Source organism: Ictalurus furcatus, chromosome 1 (genome assembly GCF_023375685.1).
Source record: "Ictalurus furcatus strain D&B chromosome 1, Billie_1.0, whole genome shotgun sequence".
In the NCBI taxonomy this organism is placed as follows: domain Eukaryota; kingdom Metazoa; phylum Chordata; class Actinopteri; order Siluriformes; family Ictaluridae; genus Ictalurus; species Ictalurus furcatus.
In genome coordinates this window covers 18,240,073-18,267,275 of record NC_071255.1, presented here as the reverse complement: position 1 = coordinate 18,267,275, position 27,203 = coordinate 18,240,073, and the positions used below count along the sequence as shown (strand labels likewise).

The 27,203-nt window shown below is 38.5% G+C and overlaps 2 protein-coding genes across 2 annotated transcripts; one reads left to right on the top strand and one right to left on the bottom strand.

Annotated features, from left to right (window-relative positions):
• The first annotated feature begins 286 nt into the window (after window positions 1-286).
• On the top strand, window positions 287-14,088 carry pomgnt2 (protein O-linked mannose N-acetylglucosaminyltransferase 2 (beta 1,4-)). Its single transcript, XM_053630543.1, has 2 exons — window positions 287-1,580; window positions 7,545-14,088. The coding sequence occupies exon 2, from the start codon at window positions 7,580-7,582 to the stop codon at window positions 9,338-9,340; it is 1,761 nt and encodes a 586-aa protein (XP_053486518.1). The 5' UTR covers window positions 287-1,580; window positions 7,545-7,579; the 3' UTR covers window positions 9,341-14,088.
• Window positions 14,089-17,980: 3,892 nt separating this feature from the next.
• On the bottom strand, window positions 17,981-27,175 carry gask1a (golgi associated kinase 1A). The gene is made up of 4 exons (XM_053630525.1): window positions 26,250-27,175; window positions 21,522-21,644; window positions 20,226-20,329; window positions 17,981-18,399 (listed from the first exon to the last, which is right to left on the bottom strand). Exons 1-4 carry the CDS (start codon window positions 27,081-27,083, stop codon window positions 18,201-18,203), a joined length of 1,260 nt encoding a protein of 419 aa, XP_053486500.1. The 5' UTR covers window positions 27,084-27,175; the 3' UTR covers window positions 17,981-18,200.
• Window positions 27,176-27,203: the final 28 nt, after the last annotated feature.

The following is a 27,203-nucleotide window of genomic DNA, read 5'->3' as shown; positions in this document are numbered from 1 at the left end:
GTATTAGCCTTAAATTAGATTAGTATCACTGATCTAATCATCAGTATGACTGAGTGATTTGTTCATGTTCAGTAACTGCCTTATGCTGCTCAGGGCTGTGATGCATCATAAAGTCTATCCCAGCAACAGTTGGTGTGAGGCAGAAATACAGTCCCACCTATGATATGTTTTTGGGAAGGAGGAGGAAAATAGATAACCCAGAGGAAACCTAGACATGCACAAAGACTATAACCACAATAACAGACAATAACCCAAGCACAGGGTCAAACCGGGAGCCCAAGAACTGTAAGATGGAAACACTACCTGTTGCATCACCATGCTCCAACATGTCCCTTTGTTTTTCAGTTTGGAACTGTAATGCTTGTAAAGCACTAATTTACTAGAAAAATGCACAAATCACTGCTTCCTTTGTACATGGCTAATTAGCAACTAGTGATGTTTTGTTCATGAACAATTCGTACATTTTGAATGAATCTTTAATATGACTCGGGAACAACGAGTTGTCTCAGAGAGTGATTCGTTCATTTTGTGTTGAGTGCGCATGTGCAGCAACATCCCCACAGGTTCTGTACAGGAAACAGAAAAAATTATTAGTTCACATCAAGAGTCTTCGGGTTCGAGTCGTTCATTCTTCCGGTGACTGCTCCATACGCAATGCACCATGCAATAACGGAAACAGAAATGACTAGTTCACGTCTCAAGTCTTAGGGTCCCAGTCGTTCGTTCATCACGTCACAGCTCCACTGCACTGCCTATGGGGCAGTCACGGGATGAATGAACGACTCTAACCCGAAGACTCGAGAGTGAACTATTCGTTTCCAGGGAACAGACGTGACAAATGTGACGTGACAAAAGAAAGAACGACTCTGATCGGGAAATGACGTGAATTAACATACTGCATAGCCTAAAAACCCAGCTAAGCTATTAGGCTAATTAGCTATTAAGCTAATTAGCCTATAGTTTATTATTTATTTTTTATTTTTATCCAAATGTGATCAACGTTTGCGTAAGTACTAGACGTGTTGGGGGACTTAACATGTAAAATTTTAATGATATTCTGCTGGGAAAAAAAACACGAAATGACTCGAAAAAAGATCCGTTCATTTTGCTGAACGAGATTCAAATATCCGAGTCAGTAAAAAGATCCGAACTTCCCATCACTACTAGCGACTTCTTTAACGAGCCCAGGGCAGAGCGAGCCCACGTTCAGATATCGCGAGATTCTGGTTTAGCTCAGTTCTCGTGGGTGGAGTTTCCCTCAGCCGGGTTAGGCTTGCACAGACTGACAGTTCGTGAGTCGGATTCACCTCACTAGCAGAACTGTGAAGAAACGACCAGTCTATGTCGTAAAGAAAGCAGAGTATTTTAGCTGCATTAAGCTGTAATCGGTGCTTGTTTTCTTCGGATAAAGCAAATGGTGTCGTGAGGTTTCTGAAAGCACGCTAGCCGTGTGCACCGTTCACACACGCGCACACTCGCGCGTACACGCACACACAGAGCTGCACTCAGTCTTAGCCAGTTACTGAAGCACTAGCACCGCACTGACTTGTGATACCACTGACCTGTTTATCTGCTTTCTGGTAAGTATTGTATTATTTTCTATAGTTCACAGAAAACGTACGCCGTTTTGTCATGTTTCTCTTTGTGAAATTTTGAAAAAGTGAAAAAGTTTTCCGCCGGTTAAACATATGAGAGAAGAGCTGGATGCTGTCTGTAGGTGGAAGATGGTGAAGGCGCGCGCAGGTCTGTGCTTTAAACTATAATTTTCTAGTACAGTCAGTCACTGGTGCCTTTTATTTGTATTGCCTCAGCATGCCTTTATTTTCTGTATTTCAGTCTCTGTACATAAATTCGATGGAATTTACAGCTTAAAATGTGTATGATTGGCTGTCTTTAGAGTTCAAACACTGATCAACTGGAATAAAATACATAAAGAGGGCCCATAACGTGAGAAAGCCTGATGTTATGTGAGTGTTTATGTTTAGAAATTTAAAAAGCGACTTTTTAAATGAGCGAAGATGTCTCATTAATTTTGGTGCAGTCTTTCAGAAGTCCGTTCCTTATACGATGAATGCAGTCATTCATCTTCATTAACCGCTTTATTCTGGTCAGGGTCAAGGTGGATCTGGAGCCTAGTCACTAGCCCATCACACAGAACCATGTGAACACACACACACGCACCTCAGGAGCTCAGGATTGACCTGAGGAACCTGGAGCTGTGAGAAGGTACCCGCTGTGCCACAGTGTCACCCTATTAGAGATCTCATCTGCAAAATCTATAAATATCTACAAGTCTATAGATTTGAAGTATTCTAAAATTTGGCACACATTTAGCTTCGAGTTCTGTATTACTCCCATACTAGTGGCTTATCCTCACCTCAGTGCTGCAGTCTTACGTATGGTCCTTTTCCTCATGGGAACAGATGACATTGTTTCTCGTAACCCCTGCAGGAGGACTCTCTCAGCTCCATTCCTCATCCGCCTCTGAGGAGCAGAAAGCTTCTGGGCCACACTGGCCATTTCATCGCCACTAGCATGAAAATGGAACATGCCTATAACCACTCAGAAAGTGATATCTGTGACCCAGTAATGAATTTAGATTCCACCCTCCGAATGTTTCTGAACCTAGTAGTTATGTCTACATGGATGAAAAGAGCAGGCAAATTAAAATCATTTCGTAATAAAGGACTTTTGCTTAGGAATGATTCTTACTTTATTATATGTACATAAAATACGTTTCCTCCCAAGCAGAAACAACTGAATACTTCAACTTAATATTGCCATTTTTAAAACTGGGATTGGATTCCAGTAAAAGCACACTCTGAGACAACTGATAAATGAGAAAAGTACAATGCATAATTTGGAAACAGGTAGGTAGGGCTAGTTTAGTTTCAGCATATTCACAAGTTCAAATCCACACATAAAATCTTCAGTGTGCTGTCTAGTCTCATATTTGAGTCGCCTAGAAACATAAATAACTAGGCTAAAAAAATGTCAGCAAACATAATGTAATAATGTTTGGCCAACTAGTTAGCTAGGCATGCCCATTAATACAACCAGAGGGAAATGAATATTACATGATCACGTTTCTTTTCCAAAGCTTTGGCTACAGCATGTGGTTTCGACTGTGGTGTTCTGCCCTCTTCAAAACATATTATATGAGTTTGGCTAGCATCCGAGGTGACGTACTATGCTAGCAGGAGAGTTATATGACCAAGCTGTGATTGGTTTTGGCAGAGTGTTTTCCTCACGTGTGCGTATTCATGATTCTGAAAAGATTGTAAAATAGTAAAAATAGTTTATAGCAATGGCCAGATAGCGCCTCAGCCAATGTGTGTAGTGCAGCAGGTGGCAGAATTCTGAAAGAGGAGCTCGCACTATAGTGACAGCATTACATTGGCATTGCATTGTTTTATCTTCTTCTGGTTGATGAACCTAAATTTGAACACACAATCTGCTTCTCCTGGGCTAGTGATTTGTCCACCCATGTGGATGAGCTTTAAAATAACACAGCTTTATAAGTCACATGAATTTATGAGGTGTGAAGCCCCATGAAAGCTTCAATTGCTGATAACATTTATCAGCTTTATTACGTGTTTTACACAAACCTGTTGTGTCACAGCTGAGCTAAAAATGAAGATGGACACACTGGGAAGATGGTTGAAGGGACACACATTAAGGCAGTGGTCAATGAGGGTGTCATTTTTTCCCCCCGCCCTTTCAGTTGTTTGATGTTTTGAGAAAAAAGTTCTAGGCTAGGACTGAGCGGATCCATGCTTGGTTCTCTTTATGGGACGCATCGGGGACGAGGGCCAGTGGAAGACTGAGAGCAGTGTCTTTCCACAAGCCTGATTAAAATGCATTGGAAGCACTAGGCCACCTTCCCCCCATCATTGTGGTGCTTATCATCCCCGCAGCAAACAGCACAGCTGTATGCCACAGAGCCAAGGGAGCCTTGTCATCTCTGCTTTACCTCTCCATTCATAAGGAGAGAAGGGAGGAGAGCAGCTCAAGGACATGGCCCCTGCTTGCTATATGCTATATGAATTATGTCTGAATGACTGTATTAGTGCCAAATCTCATGATGCTAGCTGCTTAAAGAGTCTTCAAGTGCTTTTAGCATATTAGTGGCAATTTACTCACCTTAGTGTCTCTTTAGTGTGTTTATTTGACTCACTGTTGGAGATCAACAGTGAAACCTTTCCCCGGATCAAAACTTGACTAAATGCACAAGAATTTCACTGTCGCTGCTGAAATGAATAATCTTCACAATGCCTAATGGCTGTATGACCATTTTTGCCAAATAAGACTGAACATTGTATTTGGTAGTTTGTGTATGAGTGCATTAACTTAAGCACAAACAATAAATTAGTGGCACTGAAGGCATCATAGATCTCAACTGAGATGGAACGGACCGACTGTGAGTAAACCAACTAATGTGAAACAGATCAGTGGAGCCAGTGGCTGGCTTCTTCAGCTACAGAACTTCTGGCTGGTGTAAAGGTAAACCACAAAGCAGAACAAATATAAAGGACTTATTAATATTTGAAAATGTCAATTTATTTCATTGTGAGCTCATGCAGCAATTCTCCATTCTCCCAGAGGCTTTTATTTCACTATCAATTATATAGATTAGCAAGTGTGTTCGATTTAAGATGACAGCTCCAATATAAAGGGCATATTCTTACATTAAGGTATGCATAGTCCCTTTTTCAGCTTCAGATTTTTGTAGCTATTTAGCAGCAGAACGTAGACACAGCTGAATGCTAAAATAAGCCTTGTATATTTGGATGAATTGTGCGGCATCTTATCCGAGGTACTGTGGGGGATAATTCCCAGAGGAGACCCGTTAGATATCGAGAATCGAAAAAAGTGTAAATATTTTTTATTATATAATATATTCTTTAATATATTATTACATTTTATTAAGGCTGTGCCTTTTCAAATAACAGTTCAATTTATATAATTTAGTGAAATGGCACTTTCAGATGTTCTGTTTATTAAGACTGCTTATATTTTGGCTAGCTTAATGGTTATTTCCAGAGTCATCTGAACACAGCTTGTGTTTGCCAGTGCCTTCAGGGGCATGAGTGTTTCTTTAGTGTTATGTACAGCACTAAAGTGGCAGTAACAGTTAATGGTTCATGCATCCCTTTGCTCAGTGAAAAGGATTAAAGCGCACAACTGGAAACACTGCCGCCGCCGCTGTCCTTGTCCTGGATGATTGGATTGGAGGGTAATGCTTCTTGCCTCTCAAAATCTGACACTCCGCAGATGAAAATGATATTGAGCGAGATATGCATTATATGGTAAAATGAGCATTCCTAGTCTATGAGCAGGCCAAGTGTGGGCCTTACTCTGTTTCTATTTAATCGAAATATTGACGTTTTTATGAATTTGTTTTAGGCAGTTTGGCAATTATCAAGACTGTAGTGTCTTTTCATATCTAGTCTCTAAGGTAAAAAAAGAATAGTTCTGTTTATATAGATCCAGCAACTGGAAAGACTGTCACCATTGCCATTCATCAGGATGTTTCCCTATTCTTAAGGTAGGGTAATGGTTTTGTCCAAAGGTCCAGCAGTGGTCTTTTACTGTACTGGGGTTTAAACTCACCATCATTTCATCACTAAGAACTCTAAACACTGAGCTACCTCTGTCCCCCTCTGTCATATCCTCCCCCCCCCCCCCATTAGGGGCGTAAAGCAGCGCCACTGTTGGTATCTGTTTAGTTCACCAAACACCTGTATCAGTATTTAGATGTAAAAAAACAAACCATGATCTGTTGTGTTCTTAACGTAGAAGTGTGCAAATTGATGTTCAAGGACCGATGGGATTCACACATTGCATGATCTATTTTCACCTAAAGTTATTTCACCTGATCCCAAATTTGGCATCCAAAAATAGACAGTTTATCACTTGGCTTTGCCAAAATAGGGCCTTGATAAGAAATCACAACTCAATCTGTACAAAGTACAATACTGTATATAAGCATTAGTTAACCTTATTTAAATGCTTCTCAGGCTGATGGCTGTAATGTCTTCAATAAAATTATTTGACATCTCCTTGAGATTGCATCCAGACAGCTATGAAACTTAAAATTTATTTATAGAACACCATATGGCATATATAAATATGCCTTTATTTTAATTGATGTGAGGACTGTACGTAGACAAGCCAGATCAACAAAAGTGTCACAGAAGTATTTAGAAATTCTGTGGATGCATAGTCACAGCTAACTATACACGAGTTGGACTATGGTCAGAAACATATTCTAAAGCAGGAAGCAATAATGTCCTGTTAAATCACTGAGATGTCTATCCAAAGCAGTGTTATAATTCTCAGCCTACCTTTGATTTTGTCTGGAGAAAAAGAAAAAAACTTTCCAATTTTCTCAAGAGTGGAGGGAGAAAAACAAACTGCCAATCTGGACATAAATAAAGTCCCAAGAATAACACCTGTAAGGGATGATACTACAGCTCCCCATGTAAAATTAATGTCATCCAAGTACAGCCTTTGAGAAAATTTGTCAGAAGAAATCTAAAAGAATTTTGCCAGGTAAGTTTACAGAAGGTGCTTCAAGCAAATATTGATTCAGATTTGTAATGCTCGTATTATAGCAGACAGAAACTGGAAGACTGTAATAATTGCCCACAAGGCTAGTAATCTCTCATATAGATGGACATACCAATCGTGACTACAAAGCATATTAGGCCACTGTGTCTATTCCATGGGTCTGATGGCTATTTTAGAAATTCAGTGGCTCAGAAAATTAGATACATAGGTTTGAAGTTAAGCCATTGGTCTTTCTTTTCTGTAACTCACTATTGGGAGGGAAGACTTGCACTATATGGCCAAAGGTTTGTGTTCACCTAACAATGGACATCACACCCATATGTGGACCTTAAGCATTTTGACCTCTAAATCGTTGCCATAAAGTTGGGAGCACACAATTGTACAGGATGTCTCTGTATGCTGTAGGATTACAGTTTCCTTTAACTAGAACTAAGGGACCCAAACATATTCCAGCATGACAGTGTCCCTGTGTACAAACTGAGGTTCATGAAGACATGGTTTGCCAAGGCTGTTGTGGAAGAAGTTGAATGGCCTCCATAAAGCCCTGACCTCAAGCTCATTTAACACCTTTGGGATGAACTTTAAAACTGATTGCACCACAGGCCTCCTCACCCAACATCAGTGTCTGACCTCACTAATGCTCTTGTGGCTGAGTGGAAAAATCCCCAAAGTCAAGCTCTAAAATCTAGCGGAAAGCCTTCCCAGAGGAGTGGAGGTTATTATAAGTGCCAAGGCAGGACTAAATCTGAAATTTTTGATAGTGTACCAGAAAGAGAAAATGACCTCCAGTCAGATTTAATGTATAAAGCTTTCTAACTGTCAGAAAGGATTAGGGTGATGTCAAGTTTTGATGCTAGAGAACTACAGATTCTCTAAGTTTTGTTTGTGCAGGTAAATAAAAAAAAAAAAGGGAAAATCAGCCCACATTTATAACAGCAGTATTTAATGTATGATTTTTCCTCTTGGTGCAGGTCGAGCATGAGCGTGGTGTTGGAACTCAGCTGCAATGCATGCATTAAGCTGTAGAATGAACCTGGCAGCAGTGCTAAATGGCCTGCTTGTATCGCTGGTTGCAGCCCTGCTATGGAAGTATGTTCAGCTAAGCGACCACATGGCCCAACTGGAAGAGGAGCTACAGCTGACGCGTCAATCCCAGGAGCTTTCACATGTGCGCATAGATTATCATGCCGCTCTGTTGGCACTGCAAGAGCAAGGCACAAGGATGGTCTGCACTGGCAAGATGCACACTGACCGCATCTGCCGCTTTGACTATCTTTGCTACTGTTCCGAGGCTGAGGAGTTCATATTCTTCCATAGTAATGCCTCAGTCATGCTTCCCAATTTAGGCCCTCGTCGCTTCCAACCAGCCCTGCTGGACTTGTCCTCTGTTGAGGATCATAATACACAGTATTTTAATTTCTTGGAACTGCCCGCAGCTGCACTAAAGTACATGCCGAAGCCTGTGTTTGTGCCAGATGTCACTCTCATCCTCAATCGCTTCAACGCTGATAACCTGATGCACATCTTCCACGATGATCTTCTTCCAATATTCTACACCATGCAACAGTACACAGACTTGGATGATGAAGCCAGGCTCGTCTTCATGGAAGGTTGGGGAGAGGGGAGCCATTTTGATCTCTATCGCCTGCTTAGCAGCAAACAACCACTACTTAAAGAGCACTTACGGAACTTTGGCAAGCTCATGTGCTTCACCAAGTCTTATGTCGGATTGTCAAAGATGACCACATGGTATCAGTACGGCTTTGTACAGCCCCAAGGGCCCAAAGCTAACATTCTGGTGTCTGGGAATGAGATTCGTCAGTTTGCCTCGTTCATAATGGACAGACTTAATATCACAACAAAGGAGAGGCCTGAAGGTGATGATTATATAGTAGTTTTTAGTAGAACTTCTAATAGGTTGATACTCAATGAGGCAGAGTTGCTTCTTTCTTTGGCTCAAGAGTACAAAATGAGGACAGTCACCGTGTCCTTGGAGGAGCAAACTTTTGCAAGCATAGTCCAGCTTATCAGTGCGGCATCCATGCTGGTCAGCATGCATGGTGCTCAACTGATCACGTCCATGTTCCTACCACGAGGGGCTGCTGTCATCGAGCTTTTTCCATACGCTGTCAACCCAGAACAGTATACTCCATATAAAACTCTGGCCTCCTTGCCAGGAATGGACCTGCAGTACATAGCATGGAGAAACACCATTGAAGAGAATTCTGTAGCCTATCCTGACCGCCCCTGGGACCAAGGAGGTATCACTCACCTGGAGAAAGAGGAACAGGAACGTATCCTAGCTAGCAAGGAGGTACAGAGACACCTCTGCTGTCGCAACCCAGAGTGGCTTTTCCGGATTTATCAAGACACCATTGTGGACATTCCTTCCTTCTTGGAAGTCCTTCGAGACGGTCTAAAAATTAAGCCTAATCTGAAAAAGAGCAAACCTGTCAGTGTAGTACATCCTGGTCGAGTCAGACATCCCAAGTGCCAGACATCAGTGCAGGCTGCCCATGAAGCAAAGCTGTCCGTGTCCTGGCAGATTCCTTGGAACCTCAAGTACTTGAAGGTAAGAGAGGTAAAATATGAAGTGTGGATCCAGGAGCAGGGAGAGAACACATACATGCCTTATATTCTCCCCCAACAAAACTATACCTTTTCAGAGAACATTAAGCCCTTTACTACATATTTAGTGTGGGTGCGCTGTATCTTTAACAAAAACCTTTTGGGACCTTTTGCAGACGTTCTTATATGTAAAACCTAACTCTGTTAAGCTCATAGTGTCAAGACCAGGGAAATGCTTATTACAAATACTGTGAAGTTGGCTTATTCTGTGGAAAAAAACAAAACGGATTTTCCTACAACACGACATAGTCTGTAGCTCATTGCCACAGTAAATGAGAGGAACATTTGTACTGAGGAGGACTAAAAATGAATACAGAACACTGAACTGCCAAACTGGACTCTGAAAAGTCTCCTTTAACTTTATCATGAGTTTGAAAGATTTTCAATATTCAAAATGTATTTATAAAATGGTGTAAACTAATTTATTTTTATTTATTAGTTAAAGATGTGTGGTGTTGAAATGTATTGTGCCTGTGGGGGTGATTATCTGATTGTGCTGATAGATATTTTAAAGTTTCCTACTTTTTGGCACAAGTGATTTTGTTAAAATTTTGCAATCCTGACTTTTATGTGACTTTGTGACTTGAGCGAATGTTTCATGTAGTCATTACAGTCTCATTGGTTTACTTAACATTAGATATAATATCAAGACAAATTAGCCTATAAGGAAAGTGGTCTTGGATGTATGTTTTTCCCCATTTATTCATTGTATGTGTGGATGACTTGTACTAGTTTTTCAGTGTTGATGCTTTTCCTTTTTATTCGAGAAGACATTTCATGCTTGCGTATTTTGATATTGAAATAGTTTGTAAATGAGACTTACTGTACTGGGAATAAGGAATGGGAGGACTGAGTCTTTTAACTGTGGCCTGGCATGATAAATGGAAATAAAGATAGAACACTGCTGGTGGGTTTATCAGAACTAAGAGTTGAATGTAACCTGTAGTATCAGTTATTAAGTTTCTCGCTATAAATTATTTAATTCCTTAACATTCTGTCTCTCCTTAACTATTGTCCCATACTTCAGTATCAGTATTTAACTGTAGTGTTCTGTTTGATATTTAGCAATGGATGTGATGTTCACTGCCCACATTGGCTTAGGGAGCTGAGATAGAAGAGAATATTTGAAATGACCAACCTTGAACACATCTGTGTTTTTGGGCAACAGTAAAGTCACACAAAACCACTTCTTATGCCTGGGGATGCTCCTGCAAGCAGGTATGAATGAAAATACTACCTAGATGTAATATAACAGTGAATTTACTTATCTGCTTTATTTTTGTTAAAGCAGATCGGTGTCAATTGATATCTCACCACCTGGTGAAAAATAAAAGGGGCATTTTTCATGTTCAAGAGAGGTAAAACACATAAAATTTCATTTTGGGAGGTTAAAAAAAGCATTTTTAGTATGGTTCCACTTCAGGTAAAAAAGGATCTATTTTGACCCAAACAGAACACAAGGGTTAAAGTGTGTACATTTTCCCTTATTTTGGGGGATCATTTTTTCCTCATTTAGATACCTCAGCTGTACTCTGTATTACCATATCCAGTGTTTTGATTGACATAATTAAATGCTAATCATATTCATGTATATGATGAGGATAATTAATCCGTGCTGAGTCTAATATGAAATCGGTGTGATGTCTAATGCCGGTAATCACAGAAAGAGAGGATCTAATTCCATGACACCAAAACCTACACTTGACTCTGAGGATATAAATAAGGCTTGGTAATGTAGTCAGGCCATTTCCATGTCTCACTTTAAACCAGATTACCCAAGATTAATTTAGAACATCTAATTCCTGAGTTCAAGTTCATCATGAAAAAGGCATTATTTTAGTGACTTTTATGCTCAGTTGAAAACAAGAAGAGGACTAGACTATTAGTGAATTTCACTACCTGCCATCTGTTAGGTTTGGGAGGGGTGGGGGAATATTAATGTTTTGCTGTATGTTCAATTATTTAAATCTTGTGTTGTGCTTTTCATATTTATTTGTATTTAAAATTGCTTAGTTGTATTTTTTTTGGGTTGGACTTTTCTGATGTTTGGAGGCCACTACCTTTAGTTAGTAATTTCTATAATAGACTGCAGTCACCATTAGAGATTAGAGTGGATTTGCAGAAGCACATTAGCATTAAAAATGTAGTAGTATGCGTTTTGCTTTTAAAAAAACTAAACAACAACAGGGAAGATGTCTTTAGACCCTGGAGGAACATGGCCCTGTATATGGCAGGTGAGTGCTCTGACTGAATGTCCTCTGAATGTTGCGTCTGCTATTTTCTGTGTTCTAGTTCGTGCTGGCTTAAGATTTGACATGACCCAGAAGTAGTAACTCACATAACTGCTTACCCAACAGATCCCTTAAATAGAAACTGTTGTTTCTGTGTTTTGGATTTTAATTCTAATATAGTAATACACTATTAAAAAAATACAAATAAAAAAACCTCAAAAGTTTGTGGACACCTGACCATCATACTTGTGTGTTTGTTTGAACATCCTATTTCACATCCATTTTCACTCTTCTGGGAAGGATTTTGGAGCATGGTCCAGGTCTTCATTGTCATGCTCGAATAGGTTCAGGCCAGTCGGTTCCAGTGAATGGAAATCTTAATGCTATGGCATACAAAGACATTGCATACGACTGTGTGCTTCTAACTTTGTGGCAACAGTTTGGGGAAGAACCACATGTGTGCAGTGGTCAGGTGTCCACAAACCTTTGGCCATATAGTGCAATTAGTGCATATAGTGAGCATAGCTGCTAAAGTTGCATTGATATCTTACCAGTATCTACTGTATCAGTATATTACCTATTACAATTAATCAGTAGCTACATTATTGCTAAAGAAGAATGGCTTAATAAACTGCAGGAAATGCTGTCAATACAGGAGTTAATCTTTAAACCTCAAAAATGTGGTTTAAAAGTGCTTGAGGCTTCATGTCAAGAAGTATATAATAAATTCAGTCTGTTTAGGTTTTAATGGTCTTATTTCAATAAACCTTATAATCCATTTAAGTTATCTAATAACCTTGGACTTTTTTGTGGAAAATTTGAGTATTAAAGAGAGTTTTATAAAATGATTTCCTTTCTTAATTCTGCTGTAATGCCATTATGATTTGACTCGGTGAACAACATACACCAGTAAAGTTAAAGCAAGTCAAATGAAACACTGGAAAATGAATCACCGGAAATGAAAACATGACATTTTTCTAGTTGTTTTAAACATTGGTTATGTAACTTTGGTTGTATCAAATACCGATGGCACTATCATGTATAAACCACTTGTAAATTATTCACAAAATGTAATACCAAAAGCCTAAATAGTTTGTGTCTTGCCATTACAATTGATAATGGAGTCTTTTGCCTTGAGCTAGCATTCAGAGATATTTGGGATTCATACAGCACATTGACAGCAGTACTCTTTTTCTCCAGAGGGAACTGTGAGCCACTAATTGGCCTTTATGTTTGCAAAAATAACCCTGAGGGTGAGAAGAAAGGAACAAGGTTAAGCTTCCTTTGTTTGAAGTTAGGGTTTTGTCTCATTGACTATTTCTGTCAGAAATCTTTTACACATTTACACTTCTGACCTTCTAGTTGCAATACAGAAGACCCACTGAAACTGACTTTTCATTCATTCAGTTCACTATTGTATTATCACCCTCGGCTGTTAAATAATGCCAAATCCGGAATTATTGGCACCCTCCAAGAGCATGGGCAAAATCTATAATAAAAATGCACAATTATTGAATGTTTTTTAAATTAATGTAAAGTAAAAACAAAAACATACCGGTAATAATTAGGGCCATAATAATAAAAACAATCACAACAGTAACAAAAATACCACTAAGGAGGCAAATAAAACCCAAAGGTTACAGTTTGATTTCCTGGTGCTGTCATAATTGTCATGCAGTGCCTGAATTTGTGTGATTTATACTGCATTTGAAATTGGGTGGGGCAGTCAGATAAGACCATAACATGAACTTTTTGCACACCATCTACATGGTCTGGTTAAAAAATAAATAAATTAAAAAGGAACTGCACACAAGGAAATGTTTATATACACAAGGTAAAATATGGTAGTGTGTCTGATTTGGGGTTGTTTTGTGGTTAGTTGTCAAGGGGATGTTATGAATTGCACAAAATTCCAGTAATTATAGTAATTTTACTATTCTGGAAACATGAAACTTTTCACAACACGATATCTTATAATTGCCTTTAAAATGTGTTGGCACTGTTCATTTGAGTGGGTGGGTAATACGTCATTTGACTGTGACTAATGCAAAACTCATTTAGCAGTTGCATACAGAGCTGTCAGCTTTCTCATATTCAGCTTGCTGCTCATGCGTGTTGTCGGGTTATCGAGGGGAAAGTTCCAGATACAAACAAAGCCTGTGACAGAGGGGTGCTCACAGAACAGATTGTCATTAAGGCCCCAATGGAGCAGCGCTCAGCCTTTCCTGCCTCTGCATCAGCACCACACCTGAGACGGAGGCCTCGAGTGGGAGCCGTTAATCACATCATCACACCAGAGCCGAGAGCCAGCCTTCAGCACACTGTGCATTGTCATGGCAACCGGGTGAGGACCTTATGGACTCAATTATTACCGCACATCTCTGCAGTAGCAACACCAGAGGGCAGAGCCCTTATATTCACTCTACTGACTGAGGAGCTTGTCTGTGAAGTTATGTAGCTGTGCTGCAATGCTAAAGTTCAGAATTTCAGACGGTGTTCAGGTCTGATGGCCAGATGTGAGGGCAGAAAATGAGCCAGTTCTGCAGGATTTTCTCTCTGGCTCTCTGAGGACTGCAGATTAATTGAATGTCATGCTTAATTAAAAATTAACACTTAATTAATGCCATTAAACAGGAGTCATGCAGGGTCTCGGACACCTACTGGAGGTTGCATGCTAGTTTACAAAAAGAAACGGCATAGCCTAAATACAGGCCAGTGGAAGTTATATTTTATTTAGATATAAGCTTTATTGATATTTCTGTTCTTAAAGCTTAAAGTGTCTGGTAGTAATGCAGTCCTTGTACTTATTAAACCTCTTGATTCTGTTCATTATCCAGCTCCCAACTGTGCTTCTGATTGCTGTATTTTATTTAGGAACACAGCTCTTCTGTAGGATTGAGGCACAGTGGTTTTGCAGGCCAGTCAGCGAGGTCCAGCATTACATCATGACCACTGCAGTCACAACAGGTTTAACCCTGTGAAGCCTACACTTGTCCTCCTGGAACATGCGTCTGTGTTGTGTTCTGCTTGGACATGAAGCCCAAAAGACAACCTCAGAATCTCACCAACAACTGACAAACTGATTTTATGCTAAATTACATTCGTCCAGCTTGTTTGGGGAGCTTATAATCACACCAGAGCACTTCAAGTGCTTGTGATGTTCTTCAGGTTCATTTTGACCTGGGGATGCCTGGCTTTAGATACAGTTCACCAAAAATTTCCTTCAGACATCTTGAAAATGGACACACTTATTACACTGGACCTTTTTAAATAATTGCTCGCTTAATAATATACTCTTAGTTATAGCTCTTTTAACTTAATGTATATATAAGTATTTTGCGGACAATATTCAAAAGCAATCGCAAACTGAATTTGCAATTACGCTTCCTAATTGTGGATGCATAAATTGTGACATCATGAAAATTGTGTATTAGTGTTTGTGTTTTCGTTTACACGAGTGTACAGTGTTGGGGAAATTTCAAATGGAAAGGCAAAGTCCATTTGCAACTGCATTTTCCGTGTCTTACGAGTGATCCTGTCATATCAAAATAACAATAGCAGTTACCCTGTTTGCATTTTCACTTCCTAACAATAGGTTTCAATAGCTTTAGATACAAGGAAGAAGGAAGTGTATGGTGATAACAACTACACCATTACATTTACATTTATTCATTTAGCAGACGCTTTTATCCAAAGCTACTTACAAATGAGGAAATACAAGCAAAGTTATCCATTAAGCTATCAGTATGCATTTTCCAACACTAATGACGAAAAATCATATACCTGCTTTACACATAAAGCATTCAAACAATATTACTGCCTATATTATTTGCTATAAATTAAATGTGTCTGTCTCTATCTGTCTCTTTCTCTCTCTTGCTCTCTCTCACGCTCTCTTTAACACACACACACACACACACAGTACATATCCAATATCTAATTACGATTATTCATTCAGCTGTGATCAACTGAGAAGTGTTTATCCATCAGGGTTGATCTCGTTCTTGGTGCATAGACATTTTGATGTTTTATATAGAAAAAGTCTGAGCTTGTAAGAAATCAGCTGTATTATGCTATTTAATCAGACTGCAGTAGAGAAGCAACACTGTAATATGCTCTAAAAATAAAAAAAAGAAAGAAAGAAAAGGAAATCTACAACAGCAAGTGTCTGCATGATGCCAGATATTACTAAAACTGTTTTTGTTGGAACAATCAAAGGTCTGAAGCTGCATGTTTTTAACTACAAATGACTCTACTAAGTTTTTTGTTTGTTTGTTTTGACAGAATGATCATTTGTCAACTCCTACAGTAATGAGGTAATAAAAAAATCATAACCTTTGATTGAAAATATTAATGAATGGTTTTACCCATTCTTTATGTAGGTTAACACTTCACATATTTAAATCAATAAGGAAGTTTAAATCTCTCTCTCTCATATATATATATATATATATATATATACAAAGATGTGTGTTTAGTATGTTTTTTTAATCCAACCCTGGTATTTCCAGCTGTTAAACATCTGTATACTCTGATGAACTCTTCATACAAGGATAAGAGGAATTTAGTTGAACTGCATTCAAGTGTGATTAGAAGCAGAATATACACGCAAGTTTTTGGCTTACAATTAGAAAAATACGCATTGCACATGTGAAAGGCTGGAATGAACTGGATAAAAGAGACAATCTTTTGCAAAAGAGAAAGGTATTATAACTATGTTAAAACCATCCAGGTCGTATTCCAGCTTTTCAACCAGCGATCCCAGGATAGGCTCTGGGTCCATGACTGTGACAAGGATAAAAGCTCTGGAGATGAATGCATGAATATAATCCATAGTTAATTGTTATTACTCATTATGGGCTTAATTTTACTCAGTGATGGTATGAACATTGTTTAATACAGGTGCTGATTATTTTGTTGATTTGGTTTATTATTTAAAAAAAAGTGGGGGCGCAGTGGTTAGCACGTTTGCCTCGCACCTCCAGGGTTGGAGTTGGCACACTGTCCAGGGTGTCCCTCGCCTTGTGCCCAGAGTTCCAGGATAGGCTCCAGGCTCCCCATATCCCTGTGTAGGATAAGCATTATGGATGGATGGATGGAATTATACAAGTGTTAATTTTGTAATATTATTTATGGTGTTATAATGCTGAAGTTCATATTTTGTTCATAGTTATATCAGATGTTCTGACAGCAATGTATTTCTGCTTAGAGGTTTGAAACCCACATTTAAATTATATAGAAAAGCTTGACCTTTGATCAAATTCAATTCAATTCAATTCAGTTCAATTCTCCTGAACAATTCCAAAAATAATTATTCTGGCAGGCATACAAAACATAAGTACAAACAACATACACATTACAACATTCTGGGAAAAGAAAACTTGACTAAGTCTCACATATCAGAGCTATTCTCCTCAATTACTAAATATGAACAGAAATTTCAGAGATTTCCCGTGTTAACAACACAAATAATATTTTTTCCTTTTTTGCCTAAACCAGAAGCCAATCCTCGTACCTCGGCTAAAACACTGAAGCATTGTTTAACTATTTAGCACCACAATGTCTTTGCAAATGGGTCAACCGAGCAAAGCTGTACAACCGAAAGAGTTAGCCCTCTTTGTAGCAGAAGAAATGCTGACACAGTATTTCCTTTCTTAGACATGCCTTTCCACCAAGCAGCATCTCTTCAGTTTTCTACATTCAGTCTGGCAACATTCAGTTTGTTCTCCTGTTCACACTGTTCGCAGATGACCGGCAGATTTGGCCCCAGTACGATCCAAATACACTGAACACACTACAAACTTTTTCATTTGATCATGTATCAAAAACTAGTACAACTAGTATTCACACGATGCTTATCAAGAATATATTATGTAAAACAAACTTTATATCAGTTTGACGACTCCTTATATACAACTGAAATTTAGACACCATTTTCTCCCATTTTAAAAAAACAAAAACAAAGAAAGATCATTTCCTTCCAATGCTGGCATGTGTATGCTCCTAACACACACCATTAACTGTAATCTCTTAATGACCTGGAAACGAGGCAGTATAGTCTTTTATGTGTCATGCATTATTGTGATTGCTGCTAACATAAATAATAACATAACATTATTTTTTTGTGAATAATAACTTCAATTAGTAAAGTATGATGTGATCTAGATTGCCAGAATTGATAAAATCTTTGGACTCTGCTGCATAGTGGGATTTCAATAAGAATATTCTGAGCACACAACAATGTTCAACACACCAAAGTCATTTCTGCAAAACAGCCTCACAACTCAATAGTATATTGTATGATACATTTTTTAAAAAGTTTACCTTGGCTTCCCACATTTGCTAAATCAAGTGTAGTACTGCAAGAGACACAGATGCTTTAACTAGCTAACTAACTTAACTAGCTTACTCTTAGATTAGCTTGCCAGTTTATTTATTTTGTGTGCGTGTTTTTTTTTTTTTTTTGTACAAAGAATTTTGAGGATAGTGAAAAAGACTATCTTCAATAAAAACATTCCAGATTTACTCTTGAGAATGGTCAGTATCAATATTAGATAACCTACTTTCTTATAAGTGCACTGCACCAAGCCGTTGTTTCACATTGCCAAATGACTGTAGCACCACCTTTAGTATATTATTACTATTTTGCACACAATGCAGCAGCAGCTGCAGATATCACCACCTATTATTCATTTTAAAAATCACAACATGCAAACTTTTAACTTGCCTGCTTGTAGTCAGTATAAGTTCTTTTAAATAGGTATAGTTTCACAGATCTCTGTTTACTCTCTTGTTCTGGATGTGCTGCAGCAGGATTCGAGCTCTGTGCTGAAGAGTGTAGATGGTGGCTCTGAGGCCTGCTGCTCCTCCTTGACTCACCCACAGCTCCTTATCCATAGACAGCGAGCGCAGGAGCAGCTGCTCCAGACAGCCAGACTGCAGCACTGAGATGGCTCTCTCCGGAAACCTGCCAATCATAAACATGCTCTGCACTCAGGTTATTTTGGTACAGGTTAATTGGTGCTAGCTGATATGAAGCTCAGAATCCAAATAAATACAACCGGTCTATAAGTGTTCCCTCCAAATCCACATCCCCAAAATAGACATAGAAATACTAGTGCGAGATGGGGAGTTTTCTGAATTGACAGACACAATGATTGACACTCAGGTAGAGGTGACTCCTTGTTTAATTGCTTGGATGCTGGTGGTCCATGTCATAGTTACAGGAAAACAGCAGATGCCATATTAGCTGCTGTTGTTGGTTATGGCGAAAGGTCAATTCTTTAACCCACTTCATGTTCAACTGATTTTCAGAAAATTTGCTTTGTCACAGATGTCATACATCTTTGTCATTATTCAGACTGAACCAAATTTCTGGAAACTGCCAGTAATCATGGGATGAGTTACTACAGGCTAAATGTTGACAGAATTGATCATAAAGCATTTTATTGCTATTGATATTTTGATATGTCACGTTACAAAGAAGGATACAGAAGCAAGCACAGATCTTCAAACATTTAGTAAACAAACAAACAACAAAACAAAAACACTTAGACAACTAGGCAGAATACTGTGGCTAAGGCAAAACAAAAACTAGGAAACAAAAAATGGTACAGGGACAAAGGTGACATTACACAATAGGTAAGATGAGGAGGCAGTACAAAAAGTGGCTATATATAGGAGTGCTCGTTAAACAGAAACGTGATACAGGTGCAGGTGGTCATGTGACAATGATGTAGTATGGTGCATTGGCTGCTGGGAAATGAAGTCCAGAGTTACCTCCTTGATATATGGCAATATATCATTTAAATCTACAGTACTACAGGACCTATTGTTTACTAATTACTATTAAACAGGATTACTAATTACTATTAAATTACATAAAGGTTTAATGTATGATTATGTAAAAATACCTTTGCAGGTTGATCAAGTACCATGTAATATCACAGACATGGCCTCAAGCTGACCTTAGCTATCAGATGTTGCCTCATGATAAACAAACCAAATAATACTCAATCTCAAAATGAGCTTTACACATATCACTTAAAATATACAGAACAGCAGCCCAGGACCTAGTTAAAGATAAGGTAATAAACCTTAAACCTACTGTACCACACCGAAAAAAATAAAATTACACTTAGATCAATGTGTTTAAATTAAGGGCAGAATTTCCTATTAAATTTCCACTTGAGTAACTTTACCTTAAGTTGCAAACTTAATTTATTGTAGCACCATGGACGTTATATCAATATGTAAAGCTGCTGGAATGTGATTTAAAAATCACTGACTCCCTCTTTAACCTAATGTGTTTGTTTCATTTTATTCTTTAATGTGCTGAACTCAGCAAATGCAGTTGCTGAAATTGCCACTGCATAATAGCTGGGTTTGATCAAATTTCAAATTTATTTAGGTACTTGATTCTGTTGCTGATGTCTACAATCTAGTGTGCACTTGTGGATAATGTGTAAGTGCAAATCCTTTCTTTAATACACACAAACAATAGTAATAAACGAAGATGACTTGATGTATTGTCTTGATGTATTATCAACATCAGGTATTGTCTTGAACACATTTTGGGATTGTCCTTACCTCACCAGGACAACATTATAAGTAAATAAGTGCCCTCTCTGACTTATTATCTATGAGCTTTTACGAACGTTTATCTGGAACTTTTCAAATGGCGTGGCTGAACTAATGCCTTTATATAAAGTAGATACATACTAGATGTATATGTAAAATTCCTTAATATGCACTAGCTTTTTAAGGTCATGATGAATAAATATCAGCACTTACTCATCAATGCCCTCAATCAGTCTGAAGTTGAGGTTGTCTTGTGGATGATGAGGCCTGCCTGCATTATCTATAAACACTAGTCTGGAGGGATCTGTCCTCCGAACCTGGAGAGAGAAAGAGAGAGTTAGTTCATATAGTCATCACCCGCTGATATAATTTCATTAGAAATGCAAGTGCACTTGAATGCACAAATACACTGAAATTTAATTATGTTAAGCAAACTGCTCTAAACATATTAGTAATCTTAAAGCTTTTGAACAATGAACAAAAAGTAAAGCTGACACATTTGTCAAATCATGTAACAAGAAAGAAAATGCACCTGACACACAGTTGACAGTTTTTGGCCCTTAGAGCATTTCTGTCATTTCTGATATAATTACGATTTCATTCTGCACATTATATTTAACATCCTCAAAAAGTGTGTAAATAAAATATAAGCATTTCCTAATTTTTATGTGGATGCTAGATATCAAATCCAATACTGAGTGTCAGTCATTTGTGTACCATAAAATGTAACACACTAGAAAATGTGAGTCCAAAAAAAAGAGAAGATTTTCAATAGAACACAGAGAAATCCCATGATAATGGTTAAAATCCTGATGTTTTCTTTTTTCTTTATTCTTTATTTTTTGTCCCCTTCTCCCCTCTATGTCTGTGATTGTTTTGATGGTTAATATGTATGGTGTTGTTGTGTTTATGCTTTCTATGCACCCACGGTAGAAACTAATTTCCTCTTTGATGACAAATAAAATTATCTATCTATCTAAAATAATACATATATTTATTTTTGATGTGTGAGTGGGAAGAATTTGAGACAGGAAGACAGTGTTATAAAAATGAATGTTTCTATATTTAGTTGTATCTCAGGGCTTCAAGAGGGAAACAAAGCTTGGTATACTGTTGACTGTATACTGTGGAGTGATTTTAAAATGACCCAAGATGTTAATTTTAGCAGTTGTCCATGAGTAAAACATAATAACAAATAAAATATCTCATATTCTGCATAGGTATATAAAATATGCTGTTTCATAGTGATTGCAACAGATCCTATCAACTTCTTGTCTTCTGGTAAGTCAATAGAACTGCATGTATCAGGAGCTAAAACGTGCAATAGTGTTATGTTTCACTGAAGCCGTCGTGTCATCATTTATGCATGCAAGGATGTCACAGAGAGAGTGAAAATCCTAAACTCAAGGACATGGCTGATTCCTCGATGTAGAAATGCAACGTTCAACCACGTTTGAATAAAGGTTTTGAATAATAATTCATAGCATTCTAAAAAGAAAGTGACATTACCAGAATATGCACCAGCATTAAATGTTTAGGGTTTGCACATTTGACATTCAGAAGGTTTTCCACACACATATCAGCAGGGTCAGGCTGGAACCCACAGCAGTACCGGTCCAGTCTGTCATTTACCTGTGGGAGATAAACACACCACACACACACACGCACACGTACACGCGCACACACACACAGAGTGAGTGGATTAGAGAAAGAAGCATACAGTCGCATTCATGGCAATATTATTAAAGCTAAATGACATTGAAATAAAAGTAATGAAGTAATGTCAGTCCCTCCAGGATTTAGCGATTTAGCGATCACAGAAATCAGGCAAATGACGCAATATTCAGAGGAGCTTGCATTTTTCAAAATGACCGCAGATTTGGGACAAGATGCGTCATGTGACGTCATCACAATACGCATGCAGCCAAAGCCCTCTTCGATTTGAGTACAGCTAAAAGGTCTCAGTTACCAACAAACCACTGCAAAAGACCAAGCATAACAATTTTGTGCAGTTGCAGTTCTGCCAATTCAAATAGTTTTCCACAAAAAAAGCACCCAAAACTCAGAAAGTTGCATCACAAATTTTCAAAAAAAGCCACTGCAAAATCGAGTGTTTTTGGCCACAACACAGTCACAAAAAACTCACAGAAATCCTGTAATGTCATTATTATGATATAAGATTAGATTAAGTAATGCTATCATGTTATTTACAAATATGCAATATCTATCTATCTATCCATCCATCCATCCATCCATCTATCTATCTATCTATCTATCCATCTGTCACCTTCCTGTTTGTTCCTGTGTGGTTCATATCTTACAGGTTGAACTATGCAGAGATGTGGTTCTCTGTGCTTGAGGTGTGTGTTTTATCAGGCATATAATAGGTTTTATAATAATGCTTCTCCAGCGAACAGTGAGACTTGCCTTGGCTCAGCAAGAGATGCCCACGCACCCACACAGAGCCAAGTGTTCCAATACCTTAACTTTAGTGAAAATAAAGAGGAGACTGCAAAAGGTACCAGTGGACATTAAACACACACACACACACACACACACACACACACACACACACACAAGTTATGCATTATCTGGGGCTGCATTTCAAAAGTCTTTCTACATTATTTGTGAGTGCACTATGTAGGGGTTTTCAGTTCTATTATGTTCCCAGATAGCACACATACATCTCATCAACGTTTAAAATGACCTTGTGTACTAATTGGAAAGATGTTGGTACAGCATCATTTTATGATCATCTGATCATCTGCTGCTTTCAGCTATCCTTGAATATTGTAATGCACAGGGCTCAGGGGATGGTTGAGCATCCAAATGCAGGAGGATTTGGCAGTCACTACACGAGCCTACTACTGAAATTTATTTGCGCCAGTAGAGAAGCAGTTCCAGAGATAATCCAGGACAATGGTGTGATGACTGTATCAACCAATGGTGGGCTGCACTATTCTTAGCTCCACCCATATATCCCAGCTCAGCTCACATGGCACCTGGGTAAAAAAGGTAAACGAATACAGCATGGGGTGATAGTCATAGCACAGTTCACTTGATGATGGAAATAGCGACAGCATAGAGGATTATGGGTGATAATCACCATCACACTCTACAGTGGGACAGTACTATAGCACTATTTCTTCGGGAACACAGGCTTCACACATCTCTGTTACATAGCACACAGCTGTGAAACACATCCCTCAAAAGCCAACAAGAAACCCGTTTCAGTCCAACAGGTTGGCATTTGAGTGGACACAGTTGAGTGGAAGAGCATATCTTATGCATGTTCAGAACAGGCAGTGGGATATAGAGAATATAATATAGAGAAAATGCAGCTGGGGAGTCCAAATATCAGCTACTCAAATAATGAGTCACGTAATCATATAAGAGAATATTACACAGTTGGACAGTATTTGTCTTTTTTGCAAGCATGTTCTGTTCCAACACCACAGTGGATTGTATACTGTACATAATCTTCATCTTCTTCTTCTTCTAATTCCTCTTCTTCATGACATCCTCTGTGTGCTTACTTTCAGTTAAAACCTCAGCTTTAACTTATATAACCCTATTACTTAGTTATATAATTTTGTGCACTCTTGCTCCAGTGAACCATATGCAAAGATTTTGCACTGTAGATTACAAATGAATATATAAATATTTTTATTCCACATCATAATAGTCTTTTCTTATTTTGGATCGTTCTGAGGTTAAAGTTCTGCACCACTAATAAGAAGGCTGTGAGTCCTAGCATGGCCAAACTGACAGTGCTAAGCCCTCGATTGCCTCAAGGTTACTGTGCCATGGCCGACCCTGAGCTTCCATCTAAGACAGAAGGATGATGAGGGATATATGAAGATGTACATATAATGTTGTACATGTATAACAACATTCTTATCTCTACAGACCGTATATGCATAGGCCACATAGGCAATTGTGCATGTTCAGCCACCCCACACCAAATACAGAACAAAAACTGTATCTGAAATTGTGTCCTTCTGCTTATTCCCAACAAGTGCATTTTGGGTTTCCTGTACCCTATGGTATATAATTTGGACAGTAACCCTAAGTAATGCATTGTGGGGATTCATAAGCACACCAGATATTCCACATTATGCTTTCAGTCATGGCCTTGAAACATCAAAACATACAGAGCAAAATCACCAGTGTTGAATTTACACCCTACGGTGTTTTGGACACAAGTCCATTGGACACAAATGAACACTGGGTGTTAATTCAACACTAGGTATTTTACTGTGTAGAAAAAGAAACTGATTCTTTAGAAAAAGAATTGGTTCTTAAGAAATTTTTTAAAAAAAAAGAATTGAAGAAGAAGAAGAGGAAGTGCATATGGCATAAAGATCTAATCCACAGTGTACAGAAAGTCTTCTGTTCCTGTAGTGACAGTGATTGTGTCCTTCACACTAATGGGTGTTAACTTGCACCTCAAAGCCAGCAGAGCTGTTCAGTGAGTATCTTAGAGCACGTGTTCAAGGATCCTGCTCAGTAAATCACACCAAATCAATACTATTAGCTGTTGGCCAGGTTTCACATATTGACTCTTTTTTCCTCCATTTTTTTCAAGGCCTATCATAGCTATCTCATATTACACTCAAATACATACACACACACACTCTTATAAATATTGTTTTCAATCTATATCAGCACTTTTTATGCAACTACAATAATTTCATATCATTGTTTGCTACATTAAAAAATTCAAGTGCTTTGGCCTATAACCCTTTATAAGGACATATGGTATAATGGTTCTACTCTACTATTTAAACCATAATGGTTCATAAAGACAGAAATTGTTAAAGAAAATGTCATCCAAAGAAATTGTTTGGTTTGTCAGTTTCAATCTCTTGTTTATCACCATTAAAATGCCATTTTGCATATCCTGTACTGGAGACATCAAACTCACATTATCATGTTATCCTAGCTGACCCTGGTGCAATTGCTCTAAAACCTGAAAAAGTATTATTTGGTCCGCTCCTATCACACACCTCACATCTAGCCATCACACTTACCAGTGTATTGACTGTTAAATTTAACATTAATTAGGAACCTTGCTGACCTTGACCTATTACTTTTCTCTGCTCTGTCCACAGACAAATCCACTTTGTTATTATTTGCCTGTAAAATCCTTGTAACTGCTGTTTTTAGGAATATTTTTCTCATCTGAAACTCTCTACTGATTGCAGTAACTTATAAACCAGTAAGAAAGGAATGTGTCCACCATTCAATTAGGGTTCTGTCCTACCAGCTTACGCCTTTAACAGCATAATTAACTATTATTGGTAGATTACAGATGCCATTTACTCTTACTGCAGTGCTATTACTGTGATGCTCTTGCTTCAACACAAACACTAAACCTATCCAAGACACTGCTTAAGGGTAGGGTAAGTAAACAAAGCAGATGTATCATCGCTGTAATTACGTGCCTCATTATTCAGGTATACATTTAATAAAACACTTCCTACAGCATGGAAATTGAATCTATCTGTGATTCACAGAAGAATGAACTCAGTCGGGTTCTTGTAATTAGAAGTGTACCAGAGAACCCATTTGTGAGAATAGAAAATGCAATCGTAAAAAAATTATAACGAAAAAACAGGCTCATTGCACAAAGATGTCTGAGATGGGCTGCTGTCTGAGAGGGAAATGAAGGCTGCTGATGAAAAAGCTTATAAAGATTTTTGCGCAGTACCGCTTTTGGCAGGCAAGTCATTGTTTATTTGGACTAGAGTCCTCCATTTCACTCAGTGAATCATTGTGAAAAGTCATTTCAATACTGATGATGTTAAAATAATACTGTAATAACCATACATTTTTGTTTAGTTGGATTTGTGCCAGATCCTGAAACTCTTCTCCTTCTGTGGCTCCTCTCACCCTCTGGACTTGCCTGATTGATCTTGATACTCCTCTGTCCTTGCTGCATTTTCAGCTTGGAGCTTCTGCACTTACATTATGACTCACCTCATGCTGTTGTGCATAATCTTATCTGGATACCCCAGACACTTGCACTTCCCCAAAACCATATATGCCTCATTCCTAGGAAACAGGGTTCTTTAAGTGTTGATTAGGTAATTAAGGTTTCTTGGCTTCCAAAAAGAGAAATAAGCAATGGCTTCTTTCTCATTAGAAGTTTCATGAAATGTTCAAAATAAAACTGTATTGTGTACAAGATGATCATTATAAGACTAATATAATCTATATTATCTAACCTCTCACCTGTAACAGGAAGTCAAACAGTGCCAATCTTCCCCACTCTGAATGGTGTACACCTACACACACTGCTGAGTTCAGAGGCACTTGCATCCCACATCTTGCTTTTAGCAGATCCTGATACTGGGGCCAGGTGAGGGAAAAAGAGTTCTGGTCATTATCATCATCAGCTAGATGCTGAATATCTGGGTCCCACCACACCACAGGTCTGCCAGAACCACTGGTATACTTATATGGTAATAGGTCACTTTTAAAGGTCCTTAGCACTGCTGGAAGACTGCGGTTCAAACCCAAGACCCTGTCCAAATGGAACGCAAGAACCTCAAACCAATCACTGGGGCGCTTTATCAGGGCACACTGCCCTGTCTGGCAGAGTCTGTTATGGTCCCCTTTTAGTAATGTAGTGTTTTCATTGCAACTACCAAGTCCCACTTGAAGCACTTGGCCATGGCCTGGAATTCTGTCTTTACTCAACACAGTGCCTCTGGCAAGGAGATTCATTTTCTTCACATCATCCTCACTAAACCAGGGCAAAGATTCAGCTCTAGTTTGGTCCAAAACTTGCCTGAAATGCTGATCATGAAAAGTCTCACACCAACTAGTCGTGAAGTCCCTCCCCTCAGCCCCTTCTCCAGAAACTTGGTTGTTTTCAACCATAAAGTGGTGCTGTTTCTTCTCAGAGAATTTTGCTTGCCTTTCATATGTTTTGGTTCCTTTTGAGGCCAATTCAAATTCTGCAGACAGCCCTACACTGTCTTTCCCCTTCAGCCCCTCTGGTTTGGGCCCATCTGGAGTGCATTTGTGCCTGCATGGCTTAATATCTGGGTGGAGGGAATGCATGCTGGTTGAGTGATGTATGGTTTGGTCATGTCTGGGAACATGAAGGTGGCTGGCATATTTGGAGACATTGCCTTTGCCTGGTTGGTTGGATAACCTTTCCTTTGTATTGGCCATATTTGT

Excerpts from the sequence above, each read along its gene's own strand:
- pomgnt2 (XM_053630543.1), top strand. The coding sequence starts at position 7,580 with ATGCATGCATTAAGCTGTAGAATGAACCTGGCAGCAGTGCTAAATGGC.
- gask1a (XM_053630525.1), bottom strand. The coding sequence starts at position 27,083 with ATGCATTCCCTCCACCCAGATATTAAGCCATGCAGGCACAAATGCACT. Across the intron at positions 21,645-26,249 it reads TGTTTGACTTCCTGTTACAG|GTAAATGACAGACTGGACCG; the intron begins GTGAGAGGTTAG and ends TATCTCCCACAG. Across the intron at positions 20,330-21,521 it reads TAATGCTGGTGCATATTCTG|GTTCGGAGGACAGATCCCTC; the intron begins GTAATGTCACTT and ends TTCTCTCTCCAG.